The 18,867-nt window shown below is 36.9% G+C and overlaps 1 protein-coding gene across 1 annotated transcript; it reads left to right on the top strand.

The window, feature by feature from the left end:
• Nucleotides 1–6,416: 6,416 nt before the first annotated feature.
• Nucleotides 6,417–7,874, top strand: LOC105233194 (uncharacterized). Its single transcript, XM_011215185.3, has one exon. It carries the CDS (start codon nucleotides 6,417–6,419, stop codon nucleotides 7,872–7,874), a length of 1,458 nt encoding a protein of 485 aa, XP_011213487.3.
• The last annotated feature ends 10,993 nt before the right edge of the window (nucleotides 7,875–18,867 follow it).

Genomic DNA, 18,867 nt, shown 5'->3' with positions numbered 1-18,867 from the left:
GTATTTAAAGTGACTGTCTATCCCTCCATCTGTCTGTTCAACAGATGACTTGGTTTAAAATTGATATATCATAATGAAGCTATGCACAATTGAGAAGATGGTACTTCAGATTAGCGTAACCAGACAAATGCTACGGCCAAAAATTTCCATTAAACAAAATTCTATGTATGAAAAATCTGACGCGCTCGAGTATTCCAAGGTGACGACTTTTTATACTCTCGCAACAAAGCACTATGGTTCCTAGGACCACATTTTCTGGCCAAAATTCAAATAACTGTAATATAGTTTTGAAATTTTGCATATATATAGTAAATAGGGTTTATAGATAGAATAGGAGTGTTTAAAAGCCGCCATGCGCATCTATCTAATATACAGTGACTCAAACAAATGACCCCGTGGGGAATATTTTGCCATAGCAAGAATACTTTCCTTTCGAATTTTTTTAAGTTTTTTATTAAAATATAAATCAACACAAATAGCGCAAATCAACGTTGGAAACTTGGAAACTTTCAACTACAAAAACAATTTTCGTTATACGAAAAATATTCTCTAAAACTGTGGAAAATTTTACAAAATAGATTTGAAATTTAAATAATTTCTGATTTTTATTGGGTGATATTTTTAAAATATTTGTATGTATGTTGAAACTAATTACCGTTAGTAGTAAATAATAAAATATTTTTTAGTTAACATATAAGAAGCTAACACCAGCGTAGTAACATATGTACATAAATATTAAATTGAATCATTTTCTAATTCTAAATTATTTAATAGCTCTTCGTATCCACAGTTAAAGCCCGAATTACCTTCGTCGTTCTCATTATTTTCGTCAACGTCGTTTGCCGAAAATGTATCAGCGTCACCATCCGCAGAGCTTAATAAAGCAATAACTTCCTAAGGAAGTTGCATTCGTTTTTGTTTTTTTATGCGTTTGTCGAGGCTAATGCTAGAAATTAAAGGATCTGATGTGTCAAAAGCTCTATTAATCACGTCAGTTAGATTGCTAATTCGGCTGTTTTTCCGAGCATGATGTACCCTATCCGATTTATAAATTTTATTTCGCGATTCTGAGGCTTCTTCACCAAAAATAACCAATTGGAAGTACCATGTTTTCGATGATCTTTTTGGATATTTTGGGGATATTTTTGGCATTATAAGTTCGGCGGTCCGGAAGCAGAATAATTCAAACTTTGCCCAGTTTAATGGAAGTTGGCAAGATAAACATATTAATATTATCTTTAAATTGTATATAAGTTCCTTGTTTACACCAATAATTTCAGCAAATAATTCGTGATTCGTCAAATACAACCTATAATTTATTTCAATTGTTTTCTCATCGTAAATTTTTATTTTAAAGACCTCTAATTTGTCCAGTTCCGCTTTAATATCGTTGTTTTCTTAAGTTATTGTTTCTTTAGTTATTGTTTCTTTAGTTTCTTTAATATACTCAAGTTTTAAAGTACGACAAAATCTTATAGACTGTGGTGTCCGATTGTACCACAAAATTGTGCCGTTTTCGTCACTCAAACATACGTAATGGAGTAATTGTAGTGGCAAGAAGCGATGAATCAATTTGATGTGATACTGCTGTCAAATCCATAGTTTACAATTAACTCCACTTTCAAAAAGGTTTCTTTCCTATCCTCCATCACCGCGACCATAACATCTCTTTGTAGTATACTAAGCCTCTCTGCTGTGTGTTCAAGCAATCTTTTCAAGGAACTTTTGCCAAATTTTCGTTAACTACTCTTTCGTTCGGTCTGCATGCACATTTCTTACTTAATACTTCTTTGTAAGAAGGAAAGATATCACAATTTCGGCTAAGACTTTCCTCTCGAATATTTATATATTGTTGTTTGGTAAAGCTATTTTCCAACAAGAAAGCCAACCCCTCTTCAGCAGACATGCGAATTGGGCATTTCTCGTCGGTTTTATTATACTCTCGCAACAAAGTTGCTAAAGAGAGTATTATAGTTTTGTTCACATAACGGTTGTTTGTAAGTCCTAAAACTAAAAGAGTCAGATATAGGGTTATATATACCAAAGTGATCAGGGTGACGAGTAGAGTTGAAATCCGGATGTCTGTCTGTCCGTCCGTCCGTCCGTCTGTCCGTCCGTCTGTCCGTGCAAGCTGTAACTTGAGTAAAAATTGAGATATCATGATGAAACTTGGTACACTATTTCTCGGCTCTATAAGAAGGTTAAGTTCGAAGGTGGGCAAACTCGGCCCACTGCCACGCCTACAAAATGGCGGAAACCGAAAACCTATAAAGTGTCATAACTAAGCCATAAATAAAGATATTAAAGTGAAATTTGGCACAAAGGATCACATTAGGGAGGGGCATATTTGAACGTAATTTTTTTGGAAAAGTGGGTGTGGCCCCGCCCCCTACTAAGTTTTTTGTATATATCTTGGAAACTACTATAGCTATGTCAACCAAACTCTACAGAATTGTTTCCTTCAAGAATTTCCATATACATTTTTAAAAATGGAAGAAATTGGATAATAACCACGCCCACCTCCCATACAAAGGTTATGTTGAAAATCACTAAAAGTGCGTTAACCGACTAACAAAAAACGTCAGAAACACTAAATTTTACAGAAGAAATGGCAGAAGGAAGCTGCACCCAGGCTTTTTTTTTAAATTAAAAATGGGCGTGGCGTCGCCCACTTATGGACCAAAAACCATAACTCAGGAACTACTCTACCGATTTCAATGAAATTCGGTATTTAATATTTTTTTAACACCCTAATGACATATACTAAATATGAGTGAAATCGGTTCACAACCACGCCTTCTTCCAATATAACGCTATTTTGAATTCCATCTGATGCTTTCTCTGTATAATATATACATTAGGAACCAATGATGATAGCGGAATAAAACTATACGCAAATACGGTATTTGAGCTGAGGTATCTCTTGTTGAAAAATTGTCGTGAACGGACTATAACTTTTCACGGTCCTTGATATCGAACACGAAGAACTCAGTGCCGAACCTAACCTAACCTAATTTTTCACCGAAAATATCGGTAAATCTCTCAGAATTTAATTCTAATTTATTTTACAACAAAATAAAAAATATGTAAATGACGTTTAATGAAATCTCGATTATCGCTTTATCATGCGAGAGTATAAAATGTTCGGTGACACCCGAACTTAGCCCTTCCTTACCTGTTTTTTTACAGATTTGTCACCTTGCTATTTCTCTAAGCCACCCTCAAACTGTCAGAATATTGAAATATACACTCGTCTTCATGCATTTAACTTACCATCTCTTAATCTTACGCGCTCGAGTTTCCCGAAGGATTGATTTTTTTTCTCTAATCTGACGAACCTTACCTTAGAAGTATATAGTCATAATTTGGATAATTAAAACGCCAATTTGTATTAGATTTCTATTAGTTTTTATTTTAATATTTCTTGGAGCAAAGTGTAAGCTTTCAATGAACATAATATAATTAGTTACTCTTTCGTCGACCATTGAAAGCTTTGGAGTACTTTGGCTGATAAAGAGTTTCCTCTAAATTTTAAATAAAGAAATATTTAAAGAGGATTTGAACATATTTTAGAACAAATGAGAGGCTGATATTATACTTAAGGTATAAATAAATAAGCATATGCTTTTAGAATCATTTTTTTTGTAGACGTTTCTGTTGCCCAGGAAAACCCAAATCACTTAATATATGTAGTATGCAAATTACATGCAGTGTTTGCTCGCAAATTCAATGATATGAATATAACATACATAAATACTTTGATATCTAAGCTTGTTGAAAAGATACATTGAGATATACATACATATATATTAGGGTGTCCGTTATTTACCAAATTGATTATTTTTGACGAGACGCCCCCTAAACTTTTAGTTTTCCATCTAAAAAAAATATCAGACCATAAAAAGCCCTTAATTTTCATAATAAACCTTGCACCAAACACGATACATTTCCCATTGAAATTACATGGGATTTTGCCACTTTTAAAAAATATTTTTTTTCTCTGGAACTTTCTCGTTTGTAGGAATAAAAAAGTCATATTCTTATACAGAATTGAATAATTGCGATTACGAATGAAAAGCAAGTGGATAGTGTTTCGTGCACTTATTGTTAGACATACAAACCGAAGTGGGATTTCATTACTTCTTTCTCTGTATCAGGAATTTCCGCAGAAATGATTTCATCAATTTGATGTGGTGGAACCACTATCCACCATTCAAAGAAGAACATCGTAATTGTTTTTTGAAAAGCTGTGCTGTGACAACGTGACGATCGCTTGCTGATTGACCCCGATCCATAATTCCACATGTATGTCATCGCACTCTGGAAGTACTCGTTCATGTGCCTTGGCGTTGATGGCAAAAAGAACACCTACCGATATTAGCGGGACCTCTTCGTGGTTTCGTAACAAATTTCAATCTGTAACTGATCACTTCCTTTGAAACACACATAAAGTTTTCACTAAATACTTTTCAAACATTTTTTTTAAATAGCCGGAATAAAAGAGTAAGCGACCGAAATTGAACGATTCAAATAATTTACAAATCAAAATATTGAAAAACAAAAGAAAAAATAATTGTATGAAAAAAGTCAATTTTTGGAAATTTCCAATTTTTCCATTTTTTTTTTTATGAAATTTTTTTTTTTTTATTTCTGAACCATTCCAGATCCACAGCGAACAACTTCTGAAAATTTCATGAAGATTGGTTTCGCCGTTCTCAAGCCTTAGCGTTACTAACAAACAAACATTCATTTTTGCTTACATATGTATGTATGTACATATGTATATCCAAAATAAAACGTTTGTATGGGAAAAAGTAAAGGACTGTTTTAGGCGTTTTCCGGCAACTTTCGTAATTTTTTTTTTACATAATAGTAGGGGAGCCCAAGAGGGGATTTTTGCATTTACTTAAGCGTGTCAGAAAACTATATGGGGAGAAACATTGCACCTTTTTATGTACCCCTACCAAATATGAGCCCTTAATATGGAGGCGTGCGTTGGGGGGGTTCGTCAGATTAGAGAAAAAAAATCGATCCTTCGGGAAACTCGAGCGCGTAAGATTAAGAGATGGTAAGTTAAATGCATAAAGACGAGTGTATATTTCAATATTCTGACAGTTTGAGGGTGGCTTAGAGAAATAGCAGGGTGACAAATCTGTAAAAAAAACGTCACCTTGAAATACTCGAGCGCGATAGATTTTTTTTCATTTTAAAGGTAATTCTGTCAGAATCACGAAAATCATATAATCTGACAATTTCCGTGGGGCGATACAGGTAAAATCGTCGACAAAAGGTCAAGCGTACTGATCACCATAGCGTGGTTGTTGTTAGTAGAGATATCTACTCCTAGCACTTTCATAATAGGGGCTGTTGATACAATAGACGAGTAAGTGTTAATGTAATAGATTATTTATTATATTGTATTAAATTGTGATGTTGAAAAAAAATTATTCCTTTCAATTCTTATAATAAAATAAAAATGTTCTGATTATATTAACGTTTCAATAATTCTATTTAAAAAATATATGAGAATATATAAATATCTTTATATACATAAATCTTCTGACCGTGTGTTTGCCTTGGAACTGCTCCTAAACGGATGGACCGATTTTGATGAAATTTTGTGTGTACGTTCAAGGAGATTCGGGAATGGTTTAGATTTACAATTTGGTCCACTGGAAAATGTTTTTTAAATTATTTTTTCATTTTTAATCAATTTTTAATTTTGGAATGTTTGACCGATAGATGGCGTTACCATCGCAGTATCCAATATTCAAACCATAAATTGGCATAAACGTGTATTAAACAAAACGATGCCAAAGTAAAAGGCGACATCTTTGGATCAAGTTTTTATCACATCGCTTAATATTTATCAAAAGAAACGATTGTCATATAGTATTTTGAATTAAAAGACGCCTTTTTTTTGAAATATGTTCCATATAATAGAAATAGTGGATGCAGTTTTTCATTTGTTAAGTCGATTTTCAGGTGAAATTAGATTCATTGCTTAAAAAAAAATTTTGGAATTTGTTACTATTACGAAGTACATATTTTACATAATACTTTATAGATTCATTGAATATATTATTTCTACAAAAAAAATGCCACGTCTTCGTGGAAGAGCAAAAAACATTGGTCGACGTTCTCATAGTGCGCAAATTTCCCGTAACCAGCGATTGAACAGAACAGTAGAAGAGCAAATGAGAATTCAGAGCAACGCAATCAACGTCTTCGTGCTAATGCATTAAGGCAACGAGAGATACGTCAACGAGTGTCCGACGCTCACAGAGCAAATGAACGACAGCGAAATCAAAATCGTCGAACACTGACACGAGCATCATTCGATCGTCTTGCTTTTGAATATGATCCTGAAGTGGACTATTCATCACATTCGCTAATTATGATTGGTAGTATGGACAATGAGTGTCAATATTGTCATGCTTTTAAAAGGTGAATCGGCCGGTTTATGTTGCACATCTGGAAAAATTTCTCTGCCATCACTAAGTCCGCCACCAGAACCTTTAAAAACACTATTAGCTGGAAACACATCTCAATCAAAGTTATTTTTGCGTAAAATCCGTAAATTTAATTCTTGCTTCCAAATGACTTCTTTTGGAGCAACAAAAATTGTGCATAATAAAGATGGTTGCAATTTCGAATCTACATTCAAGATTCAAGGTCAAATAGGTTCATTGCTTCCAATGCCTGATGCCGATCCAAAATTCTTACAAATTTACTTCATAGGCGATGAGGAAAATCAAGCTAATACACGCTGTGCATATAATCGTATAGAGCAGATAGAGGAGCGAGAAATCGTTGAAATTTTGGAAACGTTCTTGCAAAGCAATAACCAATTAGTACGATTATTCAAGTCTCTTTCAAACAGACTGCAAAACGGCAACTGCGTCATTAACATTAAAGCGGACAAAGTGCCTAATAGAGAGCACGCAGGCACATATAATGTTCCAACTGTGAATGAAGTTGCAGTTGTTATAGCTGGTGATCCAACTGAACATCGAGATATACGTATACAACGCAGAGATAACACAGTGCAAACAATTCAAGACAATCATCGTTCATATGATGCACTGCAGTATCCGTTGATATTTTGGGAAGGAGAAGATGGATATCATTTAAATATCAAACAAAGGAATCCAACTACAGGTGAAGTACTGACCAAGAAAGTTAGTGCAATGAACTTCTATGCATACCGGTTGATGATTCGTGCTATTGGTAACGTAGATGGAACAAATAACATTAACAATATCGGCACCACATATATTCTTTCATCATCATATACTGGTAGTCCGCGCCATATGCAAGAATATATTCAAGACGCCATGACTTATGTACGTACTTACGGTCGGCCAGATCTTTTCATCACATTTACGTGTAATCGAAACTGGGATGAAATTAAAAATTTGTTGTTGCCAGATCAATCGTCGATGCATCGCCACGATATCATAGCACGCGTGTTCAAACAAAAATTAAAATCTTTAATAAATTTAGTTACACATCATTCAGTATTTGGAGAAACACGTTGCTGGCTTTATTCTGTAGAATGGCAAAAGCGAGGATTGCCACATGCGCATATTTTGATTTGGTTAGTAGATAAAGTGCGCCCAGAAGAAATCGACCATATTATTTCAGCGGAAATTCCCGATCCGAATGTTGATCAAGAATTATTTGATATTGTGACTACTAACATGATTCATGGGCCATGTGGTACTTTAAATATAATGTCATTATGTGTGGATAATGGAAAATGTACTAAACGTTTTCCAAAACCATGTACAGCTGATACCATCACCAATATCGATGGTTACCCATCTTACCGTCGTAGAGACGTAGACAATGGAGGTCAATCATATGAGTAGCGTCTGTCAAATGGTGTAAGAGTAGATATTGATAATCGTTGGGTGGTCCCATATTCACCATTGCTGTATAAAACTTACAAAGTACATATAAACGTCGAATTATGTAGTTCGGTAAAGTCTATTAAGTACATTTGTAAGTACGTTCATAAGGGCAGTGATAAAGCTATATTTGCTGTTCAAAATGTTAACGAAACACACGTTTTCAAATAGGCCGATACATTAGAAGTAACGAAGCAATTTGGCGCATTTTTAGTTTTCCTATACATGAAAGAGAACCAGCCGTTATACACTTGGCTGTGCACCTTGAAAATGGACAGCGTGTTTACTTCACAGAACGGACTGCTATACAGCAAGCTTTAACAGCTCCAAAAACTACTCTTACTGAATTTTTCAATCTTTGTAATCGACAGGATGTTGTTGGTCAATTTGCAAAAACATTAATGTACACTGACCTTCCTAAATATTTTATATGGAATAAACAATCAAAACATTGGGAACCACGAAAACGAGGCATTCCAGTCCCAGGATTTCACAATATATTTATGGCAAATACTTTAGGCTGACTCTACACAGTTCATCCTAAGCAACGTGAATGCTTTTTCCTACGTTTGTTATTGATCAACATTCCTGGGCCAACATCCTTCCAATCTTTGCGTACAGTTAATAGTACTGTATGCAATACTTTCTTCGATGCCTGTCGTGAGTTACGTTTATTGGAAAATGATAATCATTGAGTTCTCACGCTTGCAGATGCAGCACTGAGCTCATCGCCGCACCAAATTCGTCAATTATTTTCAATAATATTAACTACGTGTTTTCCATCTGAAGCATCTGCACTGTGGAACAAATATAAAGACTCAATGAGTGAAGATATTTTGCATCGTATTAGAATAACCAATCAAATGTCAATCAAAGAGTCCTATCTATGGCGACATGTCAGTAAATTAAACTTTACAATCAATATGCGTGTTCAAATCCAAAATGACCCATCAGGTAATGGTGAAATTCAATTGTATGGAGATACGCAATATATTCAACTTCCAGAAAACTTCTGCACTATGGTGGCTACCAAAGAAGAGTTGATGCAAAGTATTTTTCCAGAGATACAATATAGTTGTACAAACCATACATGTAGGATAGCTCACGTTGAGCCTCCAAATGACGAGTATAGCGTACGGCCAACCTGACCGATATAAAGGAAACGTAGCGGACTCGCTAAGTCCGGTCTGCTGTAACCAATGGCTGATGCACACCAATAGAATTGGATCAACTTCGCTGTTTCAATAGAATTCACTTTATTTTATCTCACTTTAGCCAACTTCACAAACTATCAATGCTTTCTTTAAATAACTGCTACTTTACAATATACTTGGATGCTTAATACACTTCACAATAGAAAATACTTATTAACAAAGCTTGTGCTTAAACTTTACAGGTCGCCGTCCGCTATGCAAGTGTCGTCCGTTATTAGTTTTTTTTCGTTCGCGTCCCCTTTTCGTTCAGTCAGTGTTGTCGCGTGTCAAAAATGTCCAGTCCGCACGGTTGCATTTCTTAGTCCTACAACCCGGCCATTCCTGACTACTTATTCGCCTCGAATAATGCTACCACCTTTTCATATAGTCCACAGCGGTCGATGTTGTTTTAGGTCCCTCATTATTTCCAACCCTTTCTACTTCATATCGACCGTGTTTTAATCGTTTAGTTACTTTGTAAGGTCCTAAGAATTTAGGTCGTAACTTCATTCCGTTACCAAATTGTGTTCGTTTGATTGCGACCAAATCATTAATGTTATATTCTATTGCCTTTTTACGTTTTCTATTAAATGACTTCATATTCTCTTCTTGAATTTTCTGTATGTTTTCTTTGGCTATTTCACGTAACTTATCACGTTCATCGTTTAACTCCATAATTGCTTCGTTTTCTAGAATTTCGTTTAAGTCAAGGTCTTCTTTTACCCGCATGTCACAACCTGTTAAAATCTTAAATGGGGCCTGTTTCGTACTTCGATTTGGGGAATTATTTATAAATCGCTGAACCTTCCCGATATACTTGTACCACTGTGAAGTATTCGGATGAGATAACTTAGCTAACATTGGTATTACTACCCTATGTATTCGTTCCACTTGTCCGTTTCCTCTGGGCACCCCCGTCGTAATGAGTAAATGCCGAATACTGTTATTATCGCAATAACTTTTAAACGCTTGTGAAGTGAACGCTGATCCCCTATCAGATATAATTCTACGCGGGTTGCCGAAAATGTCAGCTTGTTTCGAAAGCCTATCTATAACCACCTCCGCGCTTGTATCTTTTGTTGGGTAGAGCCACACAAATTTTGTAAACGCGTCGATCACAACTAAAATATATTTGTACTGTTTCCCGGTCGTTGTCATCGGACCTACATGATCAATGTGAAATGTCCCTAAGGGATAATCTTCTTTCTCAATTGGCGACAATAATCCTTCCATTTTGCCACACTTTGTGTTCATTATTAAACATTCGACACAGCTGCTTACTATATTTCTGACCTTTCCCTCGAGCCCTGGAATGTAGTAGTATTTCCCTACACAATCGCATGTCTTTTTAATTGAAAAATGCCCTTGCTTATGTGCTAACAAAATGATCTCGTTCTCCATTTGTTTAGGTACCACAATTAGTTCCTTTGCCGGATCCTTGTACAATATGTCACGAGAGATAAAAAAGTCTTCGTAAGAACTGTTTTCCAATATTTTCCGAATTGCCCGCGCCCATTCATCCTTTTCCTGTGCCTCTTTTAATCTGTGCTGTAACGATTCATCTACTAACATACACGCTAACCTACTTAAAGCATCGACATGCTTCATTTTAGATCCTGACCTATGTTCTATAGTATAATTAAATTCTTGCAAAAACATTGCCCATCTAGCTACTCGTGGCGGAACGTCTTTCTTCCTTAATGTCATAGCAAATGCGTTGCAATCCGTTACAATTTTGAATTCCAAACCTAATAAATAAACTCTCCATTTCTTTAGTGCGTTGACGATGGCGAGTACTTCAAGTTCATAAGAATGGTAGTTCTCTTCCGCTGAACTTGTTTTCTGGCTCATGAATTGCACTGGATGATATGATTCATCCTCTGCCGTCTTTTGCAACATTACCGCCCCATACCCGTGCTTTGATGCATCTGTATGAACTTCCGTAATTGCATTTGGATTATATAATTCTAAAACTGGAGATCGTGATAATGAGGACTTAAGTTGCTCGAAAGCAATCGCCTGCTCTTCCTCCCACTTGAAATGTTGATCTTTTCTCAAAAGATCTGATAATGGCTTAGCCACTAGCGCATAGTTTTGAATAAATCTCCGAAAGTATGATGTTAACCCTAAAAACTGTTGAATGGCTTTCTTGTCTCTAGGTGGCTTGAAAGCTTTAACCGCTCTGGTTTTCTCATCAGACGGACGAATTGTGCTATCTTCGATTACATACCCCAAAAAATTTACTTTACGCTTCAAAAAATTACACTTTTTCCACTTAATTTGTAGCCCAGCATCTGATGCTACTCTAAGAACTTTCTTTAGTTTTATTAACCCCTCTTCCTCGTCTGTGGATGGAATAATTAAATCATCCATATAAGTGACTACACTTCCCTCATCTTTTAGGTCTTTAAAAATCGAATGGATAAATCTACAGAATACCGCTGGTGAATTTGAGATACCAAACGGCACGAATTTAAATTCAAATTGGCCTTTCATTGTTACAAACGATGTATATTTTCTAGAACTTTCTTCGACAGGAACATGCAAAAATCCGTTAGCCAAATCTAATGTGGTAAAAACTTTATATCCCTGGAGCTTCTCGACTACCTCGTCAATTAATGTCATTGGAAAATTATCGCGCAGAATTTTCTCATTTAATTTGCGATAATCGCAACATAACCGTTTTGATTTATCTTTTTTAGACACAAGCACGATCGGCGACGCGTAATCGGATACGCTTGAAGTAATAATACCCACATCTAGCCATTGCTTTACTTGAGCATCTACAATTATTTGGTCTTGAAATGATACACGCCTAGGTGGCTGATACACCGGTACATCGTCCTTTAAAACAATTTTCATTTCTACCGGGGAAAATTTGATTCTTTTTGGCTCATATTGAGCAATCAGCTTTTCCACTTCTAACATTTTTCCCTTATCGAGATGTGACAAATCGTACGTTGATTCCGGCTCCTGTTCATCTATACAAATCATACTAAAAGCTCCTATTTCTGCCTCTTCTGAAATTTTGCCATTATAATTTTTGTTGTCCTCCTGACAAATATCTGGTTTATCCTTCCTTAGAAACCTATCGCTCTCCTCGCTAACAATTAAATCGACTTGACCCAAAATTGAACGTCCTATCAGTGCCGGATATTGAAGATCCCTATTGTTGACAATATGAAAAATGATATTTATCTCAATATCATCTACTTTAGCTCTGGTTTCGAAACTACCTAACGTGACCACTTCTGAATTACCGATTCCGCCCAACACTCTTTTATCTTTGTTTGGCTTAACTTTAAGATTAAGTTTTTCGACTGTATCTACCCTTATCAAACACAAACGACTACCTGTATCAACTAACGAAGGAAAAATTACATTCCCTACTTTTACCAAAATCTGCCTCTGAAGGTTTGAACGCTACTTCGGTAATTGTATTTAAATTGTCTCTTCCCCCTTTCGTTTGAACTGTCGGACATTCGTTGCGTTTATGGCCGACTTTGTTGCACTTGTAACATCTAAATTGTTGACTTGTGCAATCCTTTGCTATATGCGAAGTTTCGCCACATTTGAAACATGCGCGGTTTAGAATTGTACGTTGAGTATTTTCCTTCCTATCTTCCTTAATACTAACTCTGTTTTCAACTTCCACCTTTAGTTTATATTTAATTTTCTCATAAATTTTTATTTGCTCTTTTAATTCCCTTATATTCCTTGCTTGGTATAAAACCGACTTGTTCAATTTTGAATCGGGAATCCCTAGTATAAAATATTCTATTACGCTGGCTTCCTCCAGTTTTACCCGTTTCCCTATTTCCATTAAGGCATATAAAAATTCAATAAATGTCTCGTTATGTCTCTTTTGACGATTCCTTAAAAGCCTATGTGCCTCAGCTGATGAAAATGATGTTTCGAATTCGTCAATTAAAGCTTGTTTCAAAGATATCCAATCACGGATACCGGTTTGACTTCGAATAAATGCCCTAGCAGCTCCTCTGAGAAGCTGTTTTGCGTAAATAAATTTATGAATTTCCGACCAGCCTACTATATGTGCGTTTTCTTCAAAAGATTCTGCCCATTGATTTACTTCCTGCCCGTCTGTACCGTTAAATGACGCTAAACTTTCTTCAATTTCCCTAAATGTAAAATGAGGAACCGTGGCTGGCACCGGACCTTTACCCAACACACTTTCACAAAGCGGTTCCACTGATTCGACCTCACTCTCGCTTTCGTCGTCATCGTTTAGAAGACCGTAGTGTGTCAGAAGTCTGTCTCGTAATTCCTTCTTGCGTCCATTTGTCGGTAGCCCTGCTTCTTTTAACCTTTATTTTAACATTGTCACTGTCATGTTTAATATGGTCTGAGCCTCCATTTTGAGTACTGCTTTACAATATTCAATACAACAATACAATGATATAAGTATATACGACCTTATGTTACAATGTTAATTTAATAAAAATTAATTTAAATTTATAATATAGAAATAAATTATAAGCAATTTAAAAAACTTAATAATATGAACGTAACCTGTAATCCTTGATGTACACTGCCGTTGCCAATACACTTTTCACCGCTTCACGCCGACTCTGCTGCTGCAACCCGTTCGTTGCCAACTTGATCGTAACGCGTAACGCTCGCTGTCTGTTACGCCTATGCACCTGTGTTGCCGTATCCACTGCTTCTGTTGCGCTATTGCGGCGCAACTGTTTTGATGAATGTTTCGCTTGACAACCAGAACTGTCCCCGATTAATGTGTTGCCGATTCTACTGCGCTGTTGCGGCGCAACCGTTTTCACACACTGCTCGTTTCCACACACTGCTCGTTTGAAAACACGGGCCAACCGCAACCTATGCGTTGCCGATTCTGTTGCGCTGTTACGGCGCAACCGTTTTCACACACTCGTTCGAAACCGCGAGCCAACTGCAACCTATGCGTTGCCGATTCTGCTGCGTTGTTGCGGCGCAACCGTTTTCACACTGCTCGTTCGAAACCACGAGCCAACTGCAACCTATGCGTTGCCGATTCTGCTGCGCTGTTGCGGCGCAACCGTTTTCACACTGCTCGTTCGAAACCACGAGCCAACCGCAACCTGTTTGTTGCCGACTTGTTGCTGACGCTCAACCTCGCTGATTGTTACACTTGTGTACGTGTGTTGCCGTCGATCTTGTACTCTTCGCTGTTTCTGATGCGCTATTGCGGCGCAACCGTTTCGCTGTATGCTTGTTTGCCGACGCAAACCAACTCCAACTTGATTGTTGTACACGTACCGTAACGTCACTGCTTGCTATGCTTCTAGAAAACTCTTGCACTCTTCGCTGATTCTGATGCGCTGTTGCGGCGCAACCGTTCGCTGTATGCTTATTTGTCGACGCAAACCAACTCCCACTTGATTGTTGAACATGTACCGTAACGTCGCTGCTTGCTATGCTTCTAGAAGACTCAAGTGTATCAAAGCTGTACTTCACCTGTATTTTATGCACCTCCAAAAACTTGCTGCTTGCTATGCTTCTATAAAACGCTTGACTCTTCGCTGCTTCTGGTGCGCTATTGCGGCGCAACCGTTTCGCTATTTGTTTGTTTGCCGACGCAAACCAACTCCGACTTGATTGTTGTATGTATATGTATGTACCGTAACGTGATATGCTTCTAGAACTGTACTCTTGCACTATAACTATACCTCACCTGTATTTATAACTGCTTCCACACTAGAACTGTATTTATAACTGCTTCCGACGCTCACGTTTGACTCGCTGCTCTACCGAGTCTCGATCTAATGCTAGATGCTGCTGCCTCCGAGTTGTTCTGCAGTGCACAATACCGCCAAATAAAATTAAGCTGAGCTGAGCCGAAACAATAGCCAAATGCAAGAATATGCCCTCAATTCGTCGGTTGAGCCCCCAATTTGTAGGATAGCTCACGTTGAGCCTCCAAATGACGAGTATAGCGTACGGCCAACCTGACCGATATAAAGGAAACGTAGCGGACTCGCTAAGTCCGGTCTGCTGTAACCAATGGCTGATGCACACCAATAGAATTGGATCAACTTCGCTGTTTCAATAGAATTCACTTTATTTTATCTCACTTTAGCCAACTTCACAAACTATCAATGCTTTCTTTAAATAACTGCTACTTTACAATATACTTGGATGCTTAATACACTTCACAATAGAAAATACTTATTAACAAAGCTTGTGCTTAAACTTTACAGGTCGCCGTCCGCTATGCAAGTGTCGTCCGTTATTAGTTTTTTTTCGTTCGCGTCCCCTTTTCGTTCAGTCAGTGTTGTCGCGTGTCAAAAATGTCCAGTCCGCACGGTTGCATTTCTTAGTCCTACATACATGGCTACGTGAGCGAGCTATTTTAACTGCAAAAAATGTAGATGTTGACACAATCAATTTCAAAATACAACAGTCACTGCCTGGTAATGAATTTACATTTAAATCAATTGACACTGTTGTTGATCCAGATGAAGTTGTCAACTATCCTGTTGAATTTTTAAATTCACTGGATTTACCTGAAATGCCACCACATAACCTGCGATTAAAGATTGGCTCACCTATAATTTTGCTTCGAAATTTGAATGCGCCAAAATTGTGTAATGGTACGCGATTAGTCATAAAAAAAATCATGGCCAACATTCTTGAAGCCACTATTTTGAGTGGAAAATTTCAAGGTGAAGATGTACTTCTACCACGGGTTCCAATGATTCCTTCAGATTCGCCGATACTATTAAAACGTAGTTATATTATAAATAAATATATATATATACATATATACGTATATATATATAAATTATACTATATTTATATATTTATTTATTACATCCTGTAACAAAAACAAGAACCAAACAGAATTCTTCCACTTTTAAATCGTCAGATTAACGACATGCCTCTATATAATTGTCCGATTATGTTTTGGGAAGACTCTGACATCAAGTTCATCCGCCTGTATAAAAATCTGACGCGCTCGAGTATCTCGAGGTCACCTTTTTTTTACAAGTTTTAAAATCAATAAATGACTTTTGTCCACGTCGAAATTGTCAGAAATTGAAAAGGTACACTTTTTAGAGGTTCATTAACATTCGCTTAGAAAGTCACGCTCGAATAACTAATTTCTTTTTTTTTACCTGTCATTACGGCCTTCAACCCTGACTTGATTGTCAGATTAATATATATCGACTATCAGAAATACAATGTGCGTATATACCATAAATGACAGACGCGCTTGAGTATTTTCATGTGACTGTTTTCTTTTTTTTACATTTTTGAAACTAATTACCCACTCTTCTCCCCACTAAAATGGAAAACTTCACCTAGACTTTCTTTTTTTTTAACGTTATCTTGACAATCTGGTAAGTCTCCATGACGCTCCAGTAACTGCAAATTTAGCACTCCGGGCTCCCCTACTATAAGAACCTTCTCCTAATAATAACAAACACAACGGACAAAGGCAACGGAAAACGGGTTTCATTTTTATACTCTCGCAACAAAGTTGCTAAAGAGAGTATTATAGTTTTGTTCACATAACGGTTGTTTGTAAGTCCTAAAACTAAAAGAGTCAGATATAGGGTTATGTATACCAAAGTGATCAGGGTGACGAGTAGATTTGAAATCCGGATGTCTGTCTGTCCGTCCGTCTGTCCGTCTGTCCGTGCAAGCTGTAACTTGAGTAAAAATTGATATATCATTATGAAACTTGGTACACGTATTTCTTGGCTCCATAAGAAGGTTAAGTTCGAAGATGGGCTGAATCGGCCCACTGCCACGCCCACAAAATGGCGGAAACCGAAATCCTATAAAGGGTCATAACTAAGCCATAAATAAAGATATTAAAGTGAAATTTGGCACAAAGGATCGCATTAGTGAGGGGCATATTTGGACGTAATCTTTTTTGGAAAGTGGGCGTGGCCCCGCCCCCCACTAAGTTTTTTGTATATATCTCGAAAACTACTATAGCTATGCCAACCAAACTCTACAGGGTCGTTTCCTTCAGACATTTCCACATACAGTTCAAAAATTAAAGAAATCGGATAATAACCACGCCCACTTCCCATACAAAGGTTATGTTAAAAATCACTAAAAGTGCGTTAACCGACTAACAAAAAACGTCAGAAACACAAAATTTTACGGAAGAAATGGCAGAAAAAAGCTGCACCCAGGCTTTTAATAAAAATTGAAAATGGGCGTGGCGTCGCCCACTTATGGACCAAAAACCATATCTCAGGAACTACTCTACCGATTTCAATGAAATTCGGTATTAAATATTTTCTTAGCACCCTGATGACATGTACGAAATATGGGTGAAATCGGTTCACAACCACGCCTTCTTCCAATATAACGCTATTTTGAATTCCATCTGATGCCTTCTCTGTATAATACAATATATACATTAGGAACCAAAATAAAAAAAATATGTAAATGACGGATAATGAAATCTCGATTATCACTTTATCATGCGAGAGTATAAAATGTTCGGTGACATCCGAACTTAGCCCTTCCTTACTTGTTATATATATAGTCTAGCTGACCCCGCAGCCGTTGTCCTGCGTGAAATTATGTAGTTTGAAATGGAAAGAAAGTTAAATTTATCATTTCATTTTTTTCTTTTTCAATGTAACGCAGCTTTATAAACCATATTTTTGGTTTCTGTTCCGGTGTACAGAAAAGACGGTTTTCCAACTCGTGGGCATGCTACGGCCGTGTGAAAAACATAGCATTTCCAAATTTATGCCTCACTCTATGCGACTATCTTTAGGACCTGTTGACTGTCATCTCAAATTCAATTTTCACTGGAAACGGAGTTCTTTTGAACTGAAATGGCAAATCGTTAGAACTCAAAGGAATTCGTAGGATCAAGCATTCTGTCTCCTTGTATTCGATAGGTGCGTCACAATCAGTCGGGTTCCATTACACAGTTTCGGCGCATGAATATTGGGAAATATAATAACGACGGATCCTACTTTGAGACGCAAATGATGCGGTGGCATACCAAGCCTGTCCAAAGAATTTAGGAATACCACTGGATAATAGTCAAGACGATTGATCGATTTGTATGAGCGCAAGTCTCCCGGAATTTGACTTTGAATCTTCCAGTTGAAGTCAGCAACATCGGTATTTTTGGCAGCTAACATTGCGCGTGCACTTAAGGAATCGTAGTTACGATAATTTGGCCAATGTCCGAACATTTGTGATGAGTTCATCTTTCGTAAATTGATATCGAACCACCAAAAGAATCAACCGAAATTGTACCATTTCCAATTTTTAGCGAAGACGATGTAAAATGTCTTTGACAATGTCGATGTTTATATCGAAAAGTGTGCGAACTTCATTTTCATTCCAGTGATTAGCGTGTTCCAGCAATTGTAATTCTGGCTTACTTCTCCAAAACTTGCACACATCGAAACATTCACAGTAAGCAATGACTCAAATAAAGTTGAACCGCCTACATTAATCAATATCAATCGAAGGTAGAAACAATCGTCGTTTTTCAGGTGGATTGTGTAAATTCGTCCTAATGCATTAGTTGATAAGACACCTGGGTGTCAATCTACTGGTTGGCCTTGCTTTCTGCGTAACTATTCGACGATGCGTTCCATGTATGATATCAAGGTATTTCCGAATAGAGCAATGTTCCCACAAACGGATCACTGATGAAAGTTGAGAAAAAACTCGTCAATGTTAATTTTGTTGCTGGCGATGTTTCCACTGGCTATACTGTATTCTCTGGATTGAAATACACTCTTTGGCCATTCTCCAAA

This window comes from Bactrocera dorsalis, chromosome 3 (assembly GCF_023373825.1).
Source record: "Bactrocera dorsalis isolate Fly_Bdor chromosome 3, ASM2337382v1, whole genome shotgun sequence".
Lineage (NCBI taxonomy): Eukaryota > Metazoa > Arthropoda > Insecta > Diptera > Tephritidae > Bactrocera > Bactrocera dorsalis.
The sequence above is the reverse complement of the archived record's forward strand: the minus strand, read 5'-3'. Positions and strand labels throughout refer to the sequence as shown.